Raw genomic sequence first — 21,705 nt, 5'->3', positions numbered from 1 at the left:
ATTATCACAGCAGTAAAGATGAACTGCCCATTAAAATTATACTTCAAACTACTCTAGGGGCTGGAGAGATGGTTCAGCAATTAAGAACACTTACTGTTCTTTTCAGGACAAGAGTTTGACTTCCAGCGCCCATGACAGATGGCTCACAACCAACAGGCTCCATGAGAGCTGACACCATCTTCTGACACCCATAGGTACAAAACACATGATACACACACACACACACACACACACACACACACACACACACACACACACACACACACACTGCATTTTTAAATGAATTGAATCAGGCATGGTAGCATACGTCCTTAATCTCAGCATTGGGGAGATAGAAAGTCAGGCAAATCTCTGTGGGTTTGAGGCTAGCCTGATCTACAGAGTGAGTTCCAGTACAGTCAGGAACACAGAGAAACCCTGTGTCAAAAGCCAAGAGAAAAGAAAAAGAAAGAAAAAATTAGTATGTAGAAGGATGTCTAACTTCTATTGTAAGGTGGAAAATTTACATTTCATAATTACATTACAGATTTTATTTAAGTGACTTTAGTCTATACTTCAAGCAACACATTCTCATGTCATTTAAAAGTCACTGACTACTCCTATGTCCCTTAAGGTGCTTAGAAAAAAAAGAGAGAGAGAAAGCAAAAATGGTATCCTGAGAATGCTATGTATGACACATTAAAATGTGCACAAATTGGTGGAGCTGTGGTAGCTCAGGCCTTTAGTCCTAGCATGGGGGGCAGGGCCCAGGGATGGGGACAGACACCACATGCACGAAGAGGCAGGCGGATCTCTGTGAGTTCCAGGACAGGCTCCAAAGCTACATAGAAACCCTGTTTTTATAATTATAAGGAAATTCAATTTCTCTACTTTTGACTAGAAGTATTAAATTTGGGGGACGTGGCATAAGCAACAGTATTTTTTGACATTTTATGTAGATAGTATCATAATTTACACTTTGGTTTGAGGAAATTCTTGAGTAAGTAGAACCACAAAATTTTCAAACAATGTTAATTTTATCCCATTTCATTTTGGGGGGTTGTAGGGTGGGATCTCACTATGTAGCCCAGGCTAATCTAGAATTTGTGGTTGCTTCCCAAGCACTGGGATTAAATACTGAGCCACCACACCCAGCATCATGTTGCTGACTATGTAGGAGAGGGGAGAGCTGTAACAGTAGAGAGAAAACACTTGGAAACACCAGATGTGCCAGCCTCAAAAGGCCATTCGTGAATGGCTGGTGGCTCCTAAGAGGCTTTACAGAATTCTCCTGGGAGGCAGACTTCCACCTCTACTCTTCATTCCTCTTCCTTGTGTTTTGTTTGCTTGTTTCACTCTTGGTTTTGAAGGGTTTTTTTTTTTTGGGGGGGGGGGTTTTAGAGAGTCTTCCTCTATAATAACTCTATGGCTGGAAGTTGCAGTCATTCCTCTGCTTCAGCCTCTCAAATGCTAGGACTACAAGTGTGAGCCACCACACCTTGCTCATCCCTTACCTGAAAAAGAACTGTTAAACTGTGTAATGACCCACTTATTTACAGTGCCTAAAGGTCATTACTTCTTGAGTCTCTTATGGCGACACTGGACACACCTGCTCCTACAGGTGTGTTCATTATCATCCTCAGCTGTAGCCTGCACCTGGGATCCCCAAACCCAGACTTAGGTACTGCTCAGGAATGCTGAGCAGCTCTTCATCCATAGCAGATATGTTCCCTCAACCTACATCAGCCTAAAATGAACCACACTCTGGAAAGACAAAAAAGGAACAAACTTGGACTTAGGAGAGTTTAACAGTGCTTATTAACACTGCTCATTAACCAACTCTTGTAATAATAATCTCCAAGAAAACCTATAGAATATGCTACCCTGAGGTTTGGCAAATAGGCAGAAGCTGTAAATGCATTTAAGAAAAATCCATGGAAAATTAAACTGGACTATTGCCTAGCATGGGTGAGAGCCTGCACTGAATCCTCAATATCACCAAAAACCTAACCAACTGGATATCCGTAACAACAATGGAAGGGCTGTCAACTCTGGACTACAAAGCTGGCTCAAAAGTTAAGAGCACTTGCTGCTCTTCCAGAGGACCAGAGTTCATTTCCAGCACCCACATTAAGCTCACAACTGTCTATCACCCCAGCTCCTGGGAACCAATGGCTCTGCCCTCTGAGGGAACCTCCACTCATTTGTGTGTACCCATATGCAGACATGCACACCTACATATAATTGTAAAAGAATAAAAGAAATCTTTTCACAAAAATAGCCAACTCAACTAGGATAGCTTCCCAACATCCTTACTTCCCAACATCCTTAAGCTCTCCGATGTAAGGCTAGGAGTCTGCTCTCATTCCAGTCCCAAAGCTCCTACCTATTATAATATAGTATCCAAAGGAAAGTCTTGCTTTGAAATATGAAATGCAACCAATTAAAACTGTAACTTTAATAGGGCCTGCAGACTGCACAAGAAGATGGTGAGAGGAAAACAAAGCAGACACAGCCCATAAGCATCCAATAAATGTAATTTATTAAAAGCAGCTCTATTTATCTAAAAGCGAGATAAAATGCTTCCTAATTTCAAAGTCAGACAGCACACATTTTCTTAGAAGAACAAAGTCTTGGCCACTCACATTACAAATAAAACCCAAGCGCACAGTAACTCCAACTAGCATGGCTCTCCCACACTGCTACCCAGAGGTGACATGAAACCTCCTTGGCTGTGCCAAACATTGGCCCTGTTTTCTCCCTCTCTAGGAGGCTAATAAGAAGCTGTAGCACAAATGCACGCACATACTACATAAAAAACTGTGGCGAATGTGGTGCTCCACACCTTTACTCCCCACATCTAAGAGACAGGCAGATCTCTGTGAATTTGAGGCCATCCAGGGCTAACGTAGCGACCCTATCTCCAAAAAAAAAAGTATGAAATTGTCAAAGAACAAATTTAATGAATAGTAAAAAACAAAAACCATACTTGTTTCTTAAAAACACATAACCAATGCCCGGTAGTGGTGGCACACACCTGGTTACCTGGTCTACAGAGTGAGTTCCAGACACAGCCAGGGCTACATAAAGAAAGACTGTCTCGTGGAGCTTCTCCTTGTGCTGTCATTCATTACATTGACCTTTGATGACAAACTTTAAAACCCTCTTTTTCTAATGTTTTGCTGACCATACAATGTTCATGGATAGCAGATATGTGTAGTCAGTCATCACCTTTGGCAATGGAAATCCATTTTTAAGGGGGACTAAATTTTGTAGTGATGTTATCATGTCTTGCTAGATTCACAACACAGAAATGAATTTGATGTTTCCAGATTCAAACCTAAGAATAAACTTTAAGTATGCTATTTCCAGATGTCCAAAACACAATTCCAAATCAGCATCTCCAAACTCTCCTATCAGAGGAAGCTGTGTATACATACAATGGGAAGGAAAGCTCACTAACTTTCCCTGCAGGTGCCTTTTACCACACATTTTGAGTCCTATCTCCAAGTTTACCCAAAGACAATTTTAATAAATAGCATATTTTTCTAAACCTCAATAACCAGGAAAACAAGCGGAAAAGAAAAGCATAAAGAAAAGGCACACCTGAAATCACACACTTCTTCAACAGTTTGGGGTTACTATATAACTACTAGAAGGAAGGCACTCCCTCGTGGCCCATAAGTGGACACTGCAGATACTAACAGTAGTGTGGGAAAAAGAGAGAGAGAGAGAGAGATGGTCAGGGGTTAGGAGCACTGACTGCTCCAGAGAGAGAGATGGTCAGGGGTTAGGAGCACTGACTGCTCTTCCAGAGATCCTGAGTTCAATTCCCAGCAACCACATGGTGGCTCACAACCATCTAGAATAGGATCTGATGCCCTCTTCTGACGTGCAGGTATACGTGCCGAACACTCATACATAAAATATAAATAAAAAATACCATCATCAGTCAGTCTGAAGGGCACAGACAGTCTTTGGTGGCTGAGGCACAATAGGACTGAGGGAGACTGGGCAGCATTCCTTACCATAGGAGCTGCTAGTAATGGCCCAGTGGAGCCAAATGTGTAACTTTGTGGAAGAAAACTATCTTCCAGTGTTATTTAAGGACAAATCTTGCTTACCAGTTGTGCTGGCTAGTTTTATGCCAACATGATGCAAGCTAGAGTCATTTGGGGAGAAGGATTCTCAGTGAGAAAGAAACTGCCTCCATGGTGTGACCTGCAGGTAAGTCTGTGATTAGAGATTGCTGTGGGAGGGTCCAGCTCATTGTGCGAGGTCCCACCGCTGCATTAATACTGCAGCCCCTTTCTATAAGAAAGCAGACTGAGGGCTGGAGAGATGGCTCAGAGATTAAGAGCACTGACTGCTCTTCCAGGAGTCCTGAGTTCAATTCCCAGCAACCACAGGGTAGCTCACAACCATCTATAATGAGATCTGGTGCCCTCTTCTGGCCAGCAGGCATACATGCAGACAGAACACTGTATATGTAATAAATAAATAAATCTTGAAGAGAAGAGAAGAGAAGAGAAGAGAAGAGAAGAGAAGAGAAGAGAAGAGAAGAGAAGAGAAGAGAAGAGAAGAGAAGAGAAGAGAAAGCAGACTGAGCAAGCACTCCTCCGTTGCCTTTGCATCAGCTCCTGTCTCCAAGGTCCTGCCATGACCGCCTTCAGTCAGGAACCCTTTCCTCCCATAAACTGCTTGTGGTCATGGTGTTTAACACAGCAAGAGCAAGCTGAGGCAGAAACTGTACCAGGGGTGGGATATTGCTGTGATACACTTGACCATGTTTTTGGGAAGACTGTAGAAAGACTTTGGAACTATGGCCCAGACAAGAGTGCTCAGAGCTGAGTGGGCTGTTTGGTGAGAATTTTAACAGTGCTGAGAAGAAGCCAGGAAAACACTGTTCCTTCAAGGCCACCACATCAGTTCCTGCTATCAGGTCCCTACCTTGATTGTCTGCCCTGATTTCCCCGGATGATGGACTACAAGCTGCACTATGAGATAAACCCTTCCCTCCCCAAGTTGCTTTCTGTTGTGTTATCACAGCAATATAAAGCCAATGAAGACACAAACAGCCAATCTAGTGGAAGAAGCAAACAGTAGAGATGAAGACATTACCCATTCAAATTCCAGCTTCACTTCATCACTGAATTTCTGTGAGTGCAGTCAGGCCCATCCCTCACACACCTGCAACACTTACCATCTAGTCCTTCATAAAATGATGTGTGCTTTGATTTGTATTTTATCTACTGGCATATCTATTTTTTGGCTATGGAAATTAACATATTTTTGTTCCTACTGAGTAACAAAATTACATACAACCCAATAAAATGTAAATGAGATCAAACAAAGCAGAGAATGGGATAAAATGAAGCCTGGGTTACATTTGCACACACAAAGAAGACATTGCAGTGAGGGCCAGTCATGGTCATACACACTCATTTTTCCAGAGCTGGGGAGGCTGAAGCAGGAGACTTGTGAATTCAGGGCCAGTGTGGTCTACTTAGTGAGACAGTCCCAGAAAATTAGATAGATAGATAGATAGATAGATAGATAGATAGATAGATAGATAGATAGATAGATAGATGCATGACCTCAACTTGCAGGGGAAAAAAGAGAAAGAACACATCCTAATGTCTGCTCATGAAAAGAAAACTGTCCCGATTAGGTTCTGATTAGTAGGACACTGGTACTTGGAGTAAGCATCCTCTACATTATGGTTAGTTCCAGTCAACACAGTACCAAGTTTCATATAGCCTACTACATAGCCTCATTAAAGAAATTCTTAATCATTTGTTTAATAAATTAAAGCACCTATACTCCAACCAAGAGCCACAGAAGTGTGAGCTAGCATGTCCTTTCCATGTCCTATTGGATTTAGACATCAAATTTTGGTAGAGGCACCATCAATAATATACAAAGCAAATCAGCTGTAACAGCAAGCATGCAGGGGCTTTTGTGCTAAAACCAGGGCCCCTTCTCTTCCCTTCCCAAAGTACTGAGCAGATCCTGCTGAGACCCTCTGCCCTCCTTAACAGTAGAGTGAAGGCTCACGATGACTTAAACTGATATTGAGGGCTTTTCCTTCAGAGATAAAGTAGTAACATCAGCAAAGCTAACTGAACCATCAGCAGGAAATGGAAAGACACTGGAGGTATATACGTCATTACCCTTAGAAAGACATTCTAGTCAAACAAATACTAAAAGGTCTGGCTGTGCTAAAACCATCTTACTTTAACATGAAATTGCTAGACCAAACAGACTTGATTACCTATTCATGTTAGGTAAGTTTAGGGGACTTCAAAGCAAGACTTGCCCAATGACTGCATGAAGAGATCACGGCACAACCTGACCCATTTTATGGTCATTACACAGTGAATAAGTCAATTAACATGGGAATTTTTCCTTTTTATTTCCTCCCTATCTGAGGAATATTTAGGGGTCAAGACATATCTTTTAATCTTGCCTTTTAATACATTGTATCGGGGGAAAAAAGTCTAAATATTACCTTCTGTAGAAGCTGCATCAATCATTACTCTTTGCATGAGTACTGGCTCCAATCCAAAGTCGAAAACTATGGTTTGGCGAAAAGTTCCAAATATTTCTGTGTTAAATGCTATCCCGACTTTATACACGTAATGATCTAATCCATTTTGGGCCATCTTTCCTCCTATCCATTCTTGACAGTTTTCGGGGACTTCTTGTGATACCTGGGTAGTACTATCTCCGGCAGATATGGCAATGATACTAAAATGAGGACGATGAGCATCATAAAGCAATGCTACCCGATACAGCATTCTTGCAGGCTACAAGGAAGTTAAAATAATTCATTGAGTACAAGGGGGTGGAAATTCAATTGTAACTGGGCTCTTCAATGAAAATATTCCCAGAAGGGTCTGCTACTCCCCATGTTTCTAAGGTACTATTTTGTCCAACAAACTGTGCTCACAAGCTATTTAAGAAGAAAAAGAAAAACAAAGACAAAACAGAATGGTTAAAGCAAAGTTTCTAAAATGATGTACGTATGCTGCATCCTCAGCCGCCCTGGGCCTTCTGCACACGTTCATGTCCCCACCTTGGGTCAGCCTCTAACTATGCTTGCAGAGCCTCACGCAGGAAGCTTTGAAGGAGGACAGTTACCTCTGAGAGCACGGGATTGGGTTCAGGGCTGAAGCTAAACATTCCATCTCAAGATGCAGATGGTGCCGAGAAGAAATACCACTAAAAACAGCACAAAACTTCTCCACCGAACATATTCACCGCCATGGTTAACTATATTCCAATCTTAAACTGTGACCACCATAATTTAAGATGAGAAGCACTGCAGAAAATGTCTCATATTGAAAACCCCTCTCTAGGGTTGGAGATAGAGCTCAGTGGTAGAATACATGCCTGGCATGGGCCAGGCCCATGAAACACAAAAAATAAAATAGAAAAACACATTTTTATAAAATCTATGACTTCATCAAATAAAATACAAAAATGGGTTTTCATTGCAAAAAAATCCTAGAACTGCCAGATTAAATAATCCATTGATAAGCCATGAACCCCATCCTATGTTCCAAGTTTAGAAGGTAATGTATGCCAGACTTCTTTACCAAGTAAATAAGGTGTCCTACATAGCTAAATGGATCCTGCTTCAAAGTGGAAAAAAAAAAAAAAAAAGGGCATTTAAATGACTGAAATACAGAAACCCACTTTGGCACAGGACAGAGCCTACATGAAATGTACTCCGAGTCACGCTCTCTTAACAGACATTTAAAGTCGAATAAGCTTCAAGAAACTGATCTTTAATCAGCACAGGCTTCATACCTTACAGGTCAGAGCAAAGGTCCATGTTTGGTGGGATTTTTTGGTGTTGACGGTGACCGACAAGTCAGGGTTGTGCTCCACCTGAACTCCCTCTATGCATTCGCTAAGCTGAAAGCAAAGACAGATTCCTGTTACAGTCTGAGGGTGAAAAAAAAACACAGCTGTGAGCCATGAGCAAAGATGGAGCACTTGCTGACCAAGGGATCCCACACACTTCTTTCCAGCATGCTTACAAGACTGACATGTGACGCAGATAGAAGAAAATTAACAACCAAAAACTTAGAATCAAAACCTCCCTAAAAGAAGGTCATTACTGTAGGAGCTGCATACCATTTCTGCCCTTCATGTTAACAAATAACCCGGCTTGTTACTAAAAACACCACTTTATCAAAAACATTTTCAGCCAGGCAGTGGTGGAGCATGCCTTTAATCTCAGAACTGGAGAGGCAGAGGCAGGCAGATCTCTGTGAGGACAGCCTGGTCTACAAATCAATTTCCAGGACAGCCAGGGCTAAGCAAAGAAACCCTGTCTCGAAAAACAAACATGCTCTTAGTAGACTAAAGAAATAAGCTACAACTGAGTACGTGAGAAAGCAATGATGAAACCAGTGCACTGTTTAGAGCAAGAGCAACAGAAGGTAGGTAGTTCTTACCACTTTCTCAGGAGACAGTGAGCTCATCCACTTTTCTATCAAGGTTTCCATGTAGCTGCCTGAGAGCTGTTTATTCTCATTTTGCTGCTTCAACTTTATTAACCGTGAGGCGTATCTTTTCTGCCACTCTGCTAATTCTTCCTGGGAATGTGCTGAAGTACACTGGGCACCATACCTACAGATTCCTTGCTCTAAAAACCTAAGAGGAATGGGAAAGACTGTTTTATATATGTTCAACATTTTGGGGGTGGGCGTGGGGGTGGGGATAGGGTAGGACAAGGCTCTTTCGAGACAGGTTCTCTCTGTGCAGCCCTGGCTATCCTGGAACTCACGCTGCAGACCAGGTTGGCCTCAAACTCACAGAGATACACCTGCCTCTGCCTCCCAAGTGCCAGGATTAAAAGTGTTCAACCATTTAAGGATAATTTCCACCATTTGCCCTCTGCCTCCTCAGTACCAAGACAAAGATCTTCTGAGAGGCCAGAGTTATCACTGTCAAGTCCAATGAAGGCAGAAAGGGATGGCAGACAAGCATCCATGATAGTCAGAGCTTCAACCCCCACTCCAATATCCTGTGACTTTGTGCTTAGGAACACAGTGACCTTAAAGCACAGTAGTATATTGTGACCCCTCTGCCCAAAATAAGCCATTGAAGACATGCTCCCTTAGATAGTTCTTGAAGCAATACTGACATCCAGTGGACGAGCTGTTCACACAGCCATGATCTCATTCCCCAGATGGCATGAACTCGACACACTCTGCACCCTGGGAACCTCACTGCATACCTCTACCTTTACCTTCAAATGGGATACTTGTTCTCTTTTTTCTGTATTACTTCACTGAAACTACAGGCTAATGTTAAGTTTCAAGTAAATTTAGGATTTTATAATTCAGAGTCACAAATTCATGGAACAGTTACTCAGTTCTTCAAGAGTTAAATACAGAAATGTTGACTTCAAAAGACACTGATAATGACACCTCAGGTCTGTGACTCTGAACACTCAGCTTACCAGCTGGGGCTGTAGCTCAATGGTATACCACTTTTGCATGAGTGAAGGCCTAGATTAAATCCCCAAATTCAAACACTCGGGTGACTACAAACAACAACAATATAGAGTACATTTCAATTAGCTGGATTTGGAGTGTTCTTAGCACAATGAAATGGTAAATGTTCAAGGTGAAGCTGTTTTGGTACCTATTCAATACACATACATATCAAATATTACATATACACTATATACAAATACACAAAAAAATTAGGTATCAAGCAAAACAATCATTGGGTTTTTTTTGTTTGTTTGTTCTTTGGTTTTTTCAAGATAGGTTTTCTCTGTATTGTTTTGGAGACTATCCTAGAACCCACTCTGTAGACCAGGCTGGCTTCGAATTCACAGGGATTAAAGGGGAGTGCCACCAACGCCAGGCTAAATCATTGTTTTTTATAAAAGAAAACTTAACTGATAATTTTATGGTCAAAATAAGAAAACCAAATTGTTTTGATCATTAATTTTGGAAAAAATACTTTAAAATACCCTGAAAAACTATGTAAAGTCTGATCTTAGGTTAGTAAAAATATTCTAAAGTTGATGAGAGATCCTCTGAGGAAAAAAATTAAAGTACATTTAACAAAACAAACACAAGAGAGATATTACATGTGGACAACTGGAAAACCCATTCTAGAGAAAACAGATAATGAACTTGGCACAGATAAACCCGCACAGCTCATCTCTCCGGTGCCTATAAATCATCGGAAGTGAGCATGAACCTAGGATGCAGCTGCTTGTTAAATCCTCATTTCCTTCAGAAAACGTGTGTTTACCTTTTTATATATACAGTATGTTTTCATGCTCCAAAAACCTGTCTATGTTTTCCTAGCTATTTCACTACTTATTAGTTAAGAGCACTGGCCACTTTTCCATGAGACCCAGTCTCAATTCCCAGCCCCCGCCCACATGGCAGCTCACAACTGTCTGTAACTCCTGTCCAAAGGAAGAATCCAACAACTTCTTCAGGCCTCTGTAGGAAACAGGCACAAACATGATGCACAGACATACATGCTGGTAAAACACTCATACACATAAAAATAAATTTAAAAAATTCTTTCCCTCAAAAAAGAAAAAGGGGCTTCTAGTCCTCTCTAGACTCTAATTCTTGGGTCTCTTTTTCTGTCCAGTACTTTGGCCCCACAAGGACTTGCAGTGTTCACTAGCTCAGTCCCTCAATTCCACTACAAATTCCCCATCATCTTGACTGTGGTTCAACACAGCACACATCACACTCCTTTCCCTGCCCAGCTGAGGGCAACAAGGTCTATGCCAAGCCCCACCAGCCACTCACTCTAGTGAGAGGAACTGAAGAGCTTGCCTTTTAAAATGGGACTTAAGTTAACTTTCTACATCTTTAGAAATAATTATTAATAATGAGTAAAGGGCTGGAGTGATGGCTCAGAGATTAAGACCACTGACTGCTCTTCCAGAGGTCCTGAGTTCAATTCTCAGCAACCACATGGTGGCTCACAACCATCTGTTATGAGATCTGGTGCCCTCTTCTGGTGTGCAGATACACATGGAAGCAGAATGTTGTATACATAATAAATAAATAAAATATTAAAAAAAAAAGAAACCCAATTAAAAAAAATGAGTTACATCATTAATTCTGAAAGTCCTTTAAAAAAAAGTACTCAAATTGCATAAGAATTCCATGACAATATTTTTTCAGAAAAATCACTAAAATAATTGAATATGATTGATATTGTGCTCTCTTTCAGTTTACAGGAACTAATTTCAACTCCAATTACCACATCTCAGTAAATTCCACACTAAAAGCAGCCCACAATTAAGTTCAGCCAGCATGAAAGCCTTCTGAACAAAGTCTAAGCAGGCTGCATTCACATGCCTGTTGTTTCAGATTAAAGTCTCATGGATTTGGCGCTGACCTATGCAGTTTGTTTGATATGGGAAACAAACCATTTCCCTTGATCATTATACTTTCTCTTTCTTCACATATTATCTTCTCTGAATTTAAATTACTGCCTTCAAAGAGTGAAGGAAAATTAGCTCTTCTTTCAAAAAAGACATGTAATTTATTTTAAAAATATTTTTTACATTACCTTTTACACAAAGTATATTCCTCGCTGCTTGTGATTCCCCTGGGTGGCGGGCGGAAATGCCAACCATTACAAGACCCTGGGAAATAATGAGGATATAATCGTGTCATGTGAGGTTACCTCATCATTCCAATATTTTAACATCTAAGAATCACATCCCTCCACATGCATCATCCCATGTGATCTAAAACAGGCATGACAAAGGTACCCCTACCAATTAACTGAGCCAGTTAATGAGTTCTGTGAATCAGCATGCTGTAGAGGCCACTACCCAGCAGCTAAATCAGGCAGGTGGCACTGACTCTCATCTGACAGGGAGTGGGCTTCCTCCCAGGGCAATCTCTTCTCTGAGAACTCAGGGGAGCAGCTGAGATGCTTGTCATTCCCAAGCATGGGATGCATTTCTATGGGAAACTCCTTCAGGAATGAAAACTGACTGTCCGGGAAGGTCCTGTGAACAAACCTACCACTGCACACTGAGTGAGAAGCATATCACTACGAACATTGTATAAAAGTGAAGCTCAGGCTGGAGAGATGGCTCAGAGGTTAAGAGCACCGACTGCTCTTCCAGAGGTCCTGAGTTCGGTTCCCAGCAACCACATGGTGGCTCAACCATCCATAATGAGATCTGCTGCCCTCTTCTGGTGTGCAGATATACATGGAAGCAGAATGTTGTATACATAATAAATAAATAAAATCTTTAAAAACAAAAAAAAAAGTGAAGCTCAAACAGTTAAGCAGATATAGGAGCTAAGTGCATACATTTCTAAATACAAATGACTTTGATTTAGATGAAGTTCCAAATAAGCAAAGGAAAATAAGACCTAGGAGAGAAAGGCTAAGCAGCTATTTTCTAGTCTCACAAGTTCTCTCCCCCAACCTCCCCTCAGAGAACAAGAAAGGTTTTCTGCCAGGCTAAGCCAAAAAGTTGTGTTTCATCCATTATTAGCTGGGTGACTTTAGGAACCTATTAAACCATAATAATAAATATTCATTTTAACACTGTTTAACATTTTAACTACAAAGATGAAGACAACCCCAGAGAAGTTAGTATGTGTTTTATGAAAGTCACTTTAGCATGGAGCAGGCTAGCCTTCAGGGCAAGCTAGGAGAATAGGAACACTGGTGCACACCTGCAATCCAAACACCATCCAAGTGCTCCCAAGTGGAGGCAGCAGCATCAGGAGATCAAGACCAGCCTCAGCTACAGAGTTATCTGTGGAGTTATCATCACTCAGCTAACCTATGAAAATGTTCCAGACAGAGATTTGGGGTTTTTTGTTGTTGTTGTTGTTGTTGTTGTTTTGTTTTTGTTTTTTGGGGGAGGAGTTGTTGCTTTGTTTTGTTTTTCAAGACAGGGTTTCTCTGTTTGTTTTTCTGACAGTCCTGGCTGTCCTGGAACTCACTCTATAGACCAGGCTGGTCTTGAACTCACAGAGATCTGCCTGCCTCTGCCTCCCGAGCACTGGGATTAAAGACAAGGGCCATAATAAGACTTACCAGACATTATGACAATTTTAGTACTTACCTTCATCTAAGTCTTCCACATGACATCCAGGGAGGACATTACTTGCTGTCTGCAATTTTCAAAGAAAGGGGTGTAAGAGAAAGAAAACATACTAACTGATGCATGAGCTATGCATCTTTACACGCCACTGCTGCCCCTGCCTTGCACGAGTCCTGCCAGAGCATGTGTGGAGCTCTTTGCCTGGATGCTTAGCATTCTCAAACTAATTCCCTCATTTAACAACATCTTCTAAGTCAGATACAGATGATTTGAGGGTTATCTTGTTTGAGTTATTCAATGTGTTGTGGGTTTTTTTATAAATAATTTATCTATTTTTATGTGTATTGGTGTTTTACCTACATGTATGTCTGTGTGCAGGTGTCAGATCTTGAAGTTACAGGCAGCTGTGAGCCACCATGTGGGTGATGGGAATTGAACCCAGGTCCTCTGGAAGAGCAATCAGTGCTCTTAACCATTGAGTCATCTCTCTAGCCCCTAATGTTGTATTTTTTGATTGAAAGAAATAATTAAAAATTAAAATTTCCAGCCAGGAGTTGGTGGTGGTGCACGCCTTTAATCCTAGCACTCGGGAGGCAGAGGCAAGTGGATCTCTGTGAGTTCAAGATCAGCCTGGTCTACAAGAGCTAGTTCCAGGACAGCCTCCAAAGCCACAGAGAAACCCTGTCTCAAAAAACCCAAAAAAAAAAAAAAAAATGGCTGGAGAAGTACCTCAGAAGGCAAGAACCAAATAAATAAATAAATAAATAAATAAATAAATAAATAAATAAATAAATAAATGCAATTTCCCAGGGGCTGGGGAGATGGCTCAGCAATTGAAAGACACCAAAGCACATGAAGTTAAAAAAAAAAAAAAAAAATTACCCAAGTACCTTCCATATGGGGGACAGAGAACACCGGGATGAGAGCCAGAAAGATGACTCAGTGCATGGAGAGCTTGCTATGCAACTATGAAGACCAGAGTTCAGATCCCCAGAACCCATGTGACAGCCAGGAGACATGGTGATCCCTACAATCTCAGTACTCACGAGGCAGAGACAAGAGATCCCAAGGACAGCTGGCTCCAGGTTCAGTGAGAGACCCTGCCTCAATAAGTAGACACTAATTGAGGAAGACATCTTAATCAACCTCAGGCCTCCACGTGTATATGCACACAAGTGTGCACTCACACCCACACATCCATGTATGTCCACACAGGAGTCAATACACATACACAAGCCACACATGTATGCATATGCCAAAAAAAATTTCAAAAATAATGATTATAGTTAGAAAAGAAGATCTGGGATGCAGAACAGAAGACGTGTTCTGAGGGGGTTTCTGTGCAACCCAACCCAGTTGCACAGAAGATCCCCTTGTCACCTCACATCTTGACTAACAGAAGAATGCTCACCGGACTCACTGGGTTTGATGCACCTAAAGAGATTCCCACAATGGACCTAAAGAGATTCCCACAATGGACTCACCTCTGTCTCTGTGAGAAGAGTCTTCAGTCTTGTCAAATCTTTCGTTACCATCCCATTCTGCAAGGGTGAAACGAAGACAGAAAACCATCAGTGGGTAGTTCTTTAGTCTCACAACTCAGCTCTCCCCTTCCCTTCCTCACACTGCTACTCTGTAAGGGGCTGCGTGAAGCTGTGGACAGGAAGAGGACTACTGGGAAGAAAGGCCCCGTTGCTGCTCCTGATAAGCACACACACCAGGCCAGCCGAAGTTCCATGAAACCCTGCCTCAAAAACTTTTTTTTTTTAATTCTATAAAATGCTTGCCAAGCTATCAGTGTAAAACAAAAACTGAGAAATGCAAACCTAAAACTATTTCTCCCCTCTCTCTTGGGCTTTTCTGTATATATATGAGCTCAGTGGTTATCCACCACCAGAGAAACCATTTGTTAATTTTTTAAATTCAAATTTCAGAAAACTTGAAAATTAAAAACAAATTGTTAAAAATTAAAAACCCCAACAGATCTAACTGTAAAATAATTATAGGAAAAAAAAAAAGCTTTTGAGGCTGGGCACACCTGTAACTGCTACACAGGAAAGATCAGTGAGGACTCCAAGCCTGAGGCCAGCCTGGGATACATATACAGAGAGACCTTGTATCAAAAGCAGTTTTCTCTTCCTAGGAATGGTGACTAGCAACTGTAATCCTGGCACTCGGAAGCATAAGGCAGAAGTCTGTCTCAAGGTCCAGGCCCTATCTCAGAAGAAGAGAGACTCGGGTAAGTACATTTTGACAGCTACTTAGAGCTAAATTACTGTATCACTTCATGTACTCACATCTGTAATCCTTGTGAATTCAGAGACATGGCCAAACTAAGGAAGTAATTCACTGCACAGTAACTCCTTACAGGTTAACTAAATTACCCTGTGGTGGAGCCATAATATTACACCTTATAACAGACTAAATACTTTTCTAATTTCTGTATTTTCACATCTGTGCTCTTGATTTTCAAAATCCCTACCAACCTGAAGCACAATTGACAAAGAATTTACACTTCCTGGCAATTACAGACTTTCTTCCCGGCTTTTATTTTGATGCCTGAAAAATACCAAGTTCTTTCTTTCAAATTCTTATAAGTTATCAACTCTATGAAATTACAAAAAGTAGCCCTTTGATTATAAGAAATAAACTAGAAAATTTACATATTTAAAAACTTATCTTGGGGCTGGCGAGGTGGCTAAGCAGTTAAGAACACCAGCTGTTCTTCCAGAAGTCCTGAGTTCAATTTCTAGTAACCACATGGTGGCTCACAACCATCTCTAGTGTAATCTGATGACCTCTTCCGGCATAAAGTCATACATGCAGACAGAGCACTCATATATATAAAATAAATAAATCTTTAAAAACTTATCTTTGAAATCCACAAAGAATCAATAAAAATTATAACTTTAAAAAGATGTAAATTCAAGTGTAAATATAATTAGATAGTTTCTATAAAGTAAATAAAGATATTAACTTATACCCATTTGGTATGATGAAACCTATTAGTATATACATTAACCTTTAAAAAAAACACATGGCCCTGGCTGGCCTGGAACGCAGACATCTGCCTGCCTTTGCCTGTGGAGCACTAGGATTACAGACATGCACCACCACATGGGGGGAGGGTGTTAGGGGGATGGTGGGTGATTCAAGACAGGGTGTCGTTGTGTAGCTTTGGTTGTCCTGGAATTCACTATGTAGACCAAGCTGGTCTTGAACTCAAGAGATCTGCCTACCTCTGCATCCGGAGTGCTGGGATTAAGTCATGTGCCACCACTGCCCAGCTGATTTTTTAAAAATTTTTAAAAAGAATGTCTTTGGTTATCTTATACTTTAGAACTCAGTAAAAGTACCTGTGGTTTTTATATAGACAAATCACAAATGGCAAAGGTCCAATGACTGAGTATCAGTTCATTTTAAAAAACTGAGCATCTTGGTTCTGTCATGAACTTTGACATCTGACAAAACTACACTACACACCAAACATACACCATTTTCCTCATACTATCCCGTATACTATCCCATACAACCCAACATTGGCAAGCATTCAAACCTGCACTCATCAACTTACCAGAGACTCTCCTGACAGTGACTTGGCAAGGATGGAGGACACCAGCTGGAGCTTCCCTTGCAGCTGCATACAGCACAGCACTGCCCGGAAGGCACCCTCTCCCTTGGCCAGTCCTTCCCCGAGTACTGCCAAGGGAGAAACACAGCATTAGCCACAGGGCACTCAGACCCAGTTTTCTTGCTTACAAAAGTAAGGCATCCTAAGAATAACTCCAAACAGAAGAAACAAGCAGTCGGCTCTTTCTAAGACATGCATACAAGGACAAGAAGGAGCATGGCAAAGAACAGATGAACCCTACTACAAGTTCCAGCATCCAAGCCTAGGGAGGCATCTTCTAAAGCTCTCTCTCCAGGTCCTGTGGCCCACAGAACTACATCGGCCCTGAATTGTGTAGTTCAAGACACTGAGTAGAGAGGATCTCGAATACACCCACACCAAGAAAAGACAAATGTTTCAGGTGATATGCCAGTTATCCTGATCACTATATACAGGCCTCAAAATATCACTCACATATAGGTGAAATAGTTAACAGAGAGAAAACAAGCAGTTGATGTTTTAAAAAGGTTCTAGTAGGGAATGGCGCTGCACACCTATAGACCCAGTTAAGCAAGAGGCTGAAGCAAGATAACTGAAACCAATTAGTTCCAGCTAAGGAAATAAGGACCATGTTGGATAAAAGTGCTTGCTATGTAATTCCTATGACCTGAAATCAATCACTTTTCTGACCCCTTAGCAGAAGGAGAAAATCCAAGAAGTTTCTCTATGACCTCATGTGTGCTGCACCACATGAGCGCAAATATACTCTCTACACACAATAATATTCTTTAAATTAAGTTCTTTTTCCAAAAATTGTTTAATATATCAAATTAAATGAGAGCTTCTAAACCTCAGATTTCTTAGTGGTCCAGACCCTGTGTCATTAAACTGTTTAAGAGAAACTGCAAATTCCAGTCTGGGGTGTAGCTTAATTGATAGTGCTCGGCCAGCACACATGAAGTTCAGTGTTCAGCACTGCACATAACGGGGAGCAGCTCCCTCTAATCCTGACACTAAGGAGATGGGAAGCAGGAGGGTGAGGAGTTCAAGGTTAACCTCACCTACATAGTGAGTTTGAGGTTAAAGGCAGAGAGGTTGGGAGAGGCAGAAGGACACAAAGAAAGAAGAAAGGAAGGAGGGTGAAATCTTAATATTGGATGTGTTTATGCAATTAAAAATTAGCCTTTAAAACCAGGTAGTGATGGTGCAACCTCTAACCCCGAAAACTGAGAGGGGAAGCAGTGGATCTCTGTGAGTTCAAGGCCAAGCTGGTCTACAGATTGAGTCCAGAGGGGGTGGAGGGGGCAGGGAGAGAGAGAGAGAGGAGAGAGGGAGGGAGAGAGAGACTGAGACCTCAGGGGCTGGAAAGATGGCTCAGCAATTAAGAGCATCAGTTGCTCTTGCAGAGAACCTGGATTCCCTTCCCGGCACCCACAAGATGGCTAATAACCATCTGTAGCTCCAGGTCCAAGGAAATCTAACACCCTCTTCTGACCTCAAGCACTAGGCATGTACCTGATACACAGATACATGAAGGCAAAATACTCTCTAATAGGCAAGTGTAATGCCTGATATCTGAGTGTAACTGACTGTGGTGGAGGTGTGGAGGTGTATCCTTTTAATCCCAAAAACAGATAGAGGCAAGGACAGCCTCGTCTACATAGCAAGCTCTAGGCAGCCAGAGCTACACAGTAAGGGAAACAAAAACAAACAAAAGAACTAACTAAGGGCCCTGCCGGTATGCTTACTACCAAGCCTCACCACATGAGTTTGATCCAGAGACTCACAGATGGAAGGAAAGAACCAATTGCTACAGAGTGCCCTCTGACCTCTATACATAAGCCATAGTGAACATGTGACATGCTAAAGGTGCATGTGCACACAAGTGCAAGCAAGCAAACAAACACAATATTTTTTAATGCAATCTAATTTTTTAAAAAAGGACTATTAAAAGCTGAAAAAGTGATCTGAGGATGGAGTTCAGTTGGTACAATGTTTGCCTAGCACGCACAGGTCCCTGGGTTCAAACCCTACTCTACACACACCTGGAAGCAAGAGTATCAGAATTCAAGGTCATCCTCTGCTACATAATAAGCCTGAGGCTGTAAGTCAAAATAGAAACATTAATAAAAAGTTTAAAAATGCTTCGGGTGTTTAATCCCAGAATTTGGGATTAAACACCTTTAATCCCAGCACTTGGGAAGCAGAGGCAGGAGGATCTCTGTGAGACCAGCTGAGATTAAAGATGTATGCCACCATTACCCAGCCAAATAAATAAATTTCTAAAAATGGTAAATCACAAAATATTTTATGAGGCTGAAGTGCTGCCTCTTGGGTACCTATCATTGATCTCTGAGCTTGTACAAATTTGCTGAATTTTACTTCCTGAGACTCTTCCATTGCACTAGTGTTTGAATGTCTCAGAATTTATCAAAATGTTTCCTTTCTTCCAGCTTTTCAGACAAGAAGCTGTAACAGCTTTTTTCCCCAACTGTTTATCTTAAATGCAATTTAACTTTTGTCTCACAGGGTCTATATGAGAAATAAGAGCAAAAAGAAAAAGTAAGTAATAAAGAGCATTTCTGACTTTGTGTCATATAACAAAATTAAATAGCAATGCTGCCCATCACGCCTCTTACTATCTTACTATCTTCATGCTCTTGAAAAACCTGAAAGAAATCGGAGTGTGGCAGCATGTTATTAAACTTGTCTCAGCTATAATGACTGAACTTGAAAATGAAAATGGCATTAAAAATATCTTTAGCAATTGTAAAGAAAAGTCTTTTTCAAGTTAAATTCTATGCAGATAAATTCTGCAGGTCTGTGTGCTCAGGCACTTCTCTGCAGCAAGCCCCTGCAGCGTACAGGAGTGGAGGAGGAGCCTGCACACCCCACCTCAGCCTCCCAAGCTCCTACTCCCTCTCTTAAAGCTGCATTGTTTTTAAACACTTTGGCATAAACTTGATGCTCTAGACTGGAAACTGAGTAATACTAAAGGAATAACACCTATTGCCCTGTCAACAAGAACAGTCAGGTTAGGGTTCAGAGTTCTCAGCTGTTCACAAGAACATGTAACTCCCTTTAGAATGACCTGCAATGAGAAAAGTCATCTTAAGCTTGAAGTACAATAAAAGTTGAGCGTTTTTTTGTTTTGTTTTTGTTTTTGTTTTGCCACAGGACAATATTCCATTATTTCTTTGATCAAAAGCTTAACTTCCATAGTCTTTTATTGAGTAGGTTGACCAATGAAAGCACTGTCCTAAAAACAGAACCTGGAGAGATGGCCCAGTGGTTAAGACACTGGCTACTCTTCCAGAGGACCCAGGTTCAATTCCCAGAACCCATATGGTAGCTCACAACTGTGTAACTACAGTTTCAGGGGATCTGACACCATCACACAGACATACATGCAGGCAAAACACCAATCAATACACAAACATTAAAAAAAAATACCAAAAAGGCTAAATTAATTAAAAAAAAAAACCTGCTACCTAGATACAATCACTTTCAGAATCAATACTTCAAGGACTGAATCAAAAACTAAAATAACTTCTCAGGAAGGCAAGATGTCTCAGTTGGGAAAGGCTCTTGCTGCACAGACCTAACCACTGGTATTGACTCCCGGAACCACATAAAGGTGGAAGAAAGCACAACCCCACAAAACTTCCACACATGCCACAGTACATGCCTACCCACATACACCCTGCAAACATACAATAGACTTTTAATTCTAAGGCCAGCAGAGTGGCCCACATCTGTAAGTCAAGCACTTGAGAAGCTGGGGCACGAGAACTAACATAATCTTGAGGCCAGTCTTGACTCAATATGCAAGTACCAGTCAAGACTGTCTCAAAAATACTAAACCAATGTAAAATAATTACTTTTAGCTCTCTTCCCAGGACTGGCAGGTTGGCTTAGCAGTAAAATACTTGTCACCAAGCCTGATAAACTGTTTTTTGCCCCGATCCACATTGTAAAAGGGGAAAACCAATTCCTGCATGCTGTCCTCTGACCTCCACACATGCCAGAGCAAGTGGATATCTGTAAATTCAAGGACGGCCTGATCCACACAGTGAGTTCTAGGCCAGATAGGGATACATATTGAGATCCTGTCTCAGAAAAAATAAAATAATCAAAGTGACAATTAAACATTGTCACTAATTTTTCCAGTATACTTAGGAAATAATTCTACACAGTAAAAAGGTTTACAGCACAATTAAACATGAATACAAACCCAAATCCCCAAACACTCCAAAGGCTCTGATACCATGTGCACGCTTGAATAAACATTTTACTTCTTCTTTTTTTTCTTTTTCTTTTTTTTGTATTTGTTTGTTTGTTTGTTTTTTGAAACAGGGTTTCTCTGTGTAGCTTTGGAGCCTATCCTGACACTAGCTCTGGAGACCAGGCTGGCCTCGAACTCACAGAGATCCGCCTGTCTCTACCTCCGAGTGCTGGGATTAAAGGCGTGCACCCCCAAAGCCTAAACATTTTACTTCAAGTACTGTTAAAATGATATGCAAAAAACAGCTCATGTGTGCATGAGGCAGGAAAAGAGCCGATTCTCAGTGTCTTCAACTTCCTCTTCATTAAAGATTCCGAACTCCCAGAGAGGCATCGCCATATGGCCTCGGCAAAGCTGTGACTGTTAATGTCCAGTAACCAAATTAAGACACATTCTCTAAAGAAATGATGAGTGTAAGCTGTGTTTTTCTATCCTGAAACTCCCTCCTCTTTCCCAGTTTCAGAAGTCAGCATCTTGAGATCCCTGTTTCAAGTCACCAAGGGAAATTCGGAATCTAGAGAAACCAAGCCTTTTCAAGTACTCCAGCAAAGCACATGCCTGTTTCTGTGGTTAATTCGCTCACTTTTTATTGTTCGTAGTAACAGGTTCATTGAGAAAGCCTGCAGACACTCTGCCTCTCTTCTGTGTCTGCCCTATGGGAGAAAACTCTCTTTCAAGTGCTAACAGGCTCTTTCCCTTGTCACAAGATTTAGTGAAATTTCACAAAGAAGCAATTCTGTTTTTAAATCT

General features: G+C 41.2%; 1 protein-coding gene across 7 annotated transcripts in view; it reads right to left on the bottom strand.

Annotated features, from left to right (window-relative positions):
- Positions 1-21,705, bottom strand: part of Helz (helicase with zinc finger) — a 128,380-nt gene that overhangs the window by 74,942 nt on the left and 31,733 nt on the right. For all 7 annotated transcript variants that reach the window (XM_027425844.2, XM_027425849.2, XM_027425847.2 and 4 more), the window contains 7 exons: positions 16,635-16,759; positions 14,545-14,601; positions 13,082-13,130; positions 11,557-11,632; positions 8,448-8,646; positions 7,795-7,902; positions 6,491-6,788 (listed from right to left, as the gene is read on the bottom strand). In XM_027425844.2, the coding sequence (XP_027281645.1) occupies positions 6,491-6,788; positions 7,795-7,902; positions 8,448-8,646; positions 11,557-11,632; positions 13,082-13,130; positions 14,545-14,601; positions 16,635-16,759 (912 nt within the window). The remainder of the gene's footprint in view (positions 1-6,490; positions 6,789-7,794; positions 7,903-8,447; positions 8,647-11,556; positions 11,633-13,081; positions 13,131-14,544; positions 14,602-16,634; positions 16,760-21,705) is intronic.

The sequence above is a fragment of the Cricetulus griseus genome, chromosome 7 (assembly GCF_003668045.3).
Source record: "Cricetulus griseus strain 17A/GY chromosome 7, alternate assembly CriGri-PICRH-1.0, whole genome shotgun sequence".
NCBI lineage: Eukaryota > Metazoa > Chordata > Mammalia > Rodentia > Cricetidae > Cricetulus > Cricetulus griseus.
This window is presented reverse-complemented; position numbering and strand designations above follow the sequence as displayed.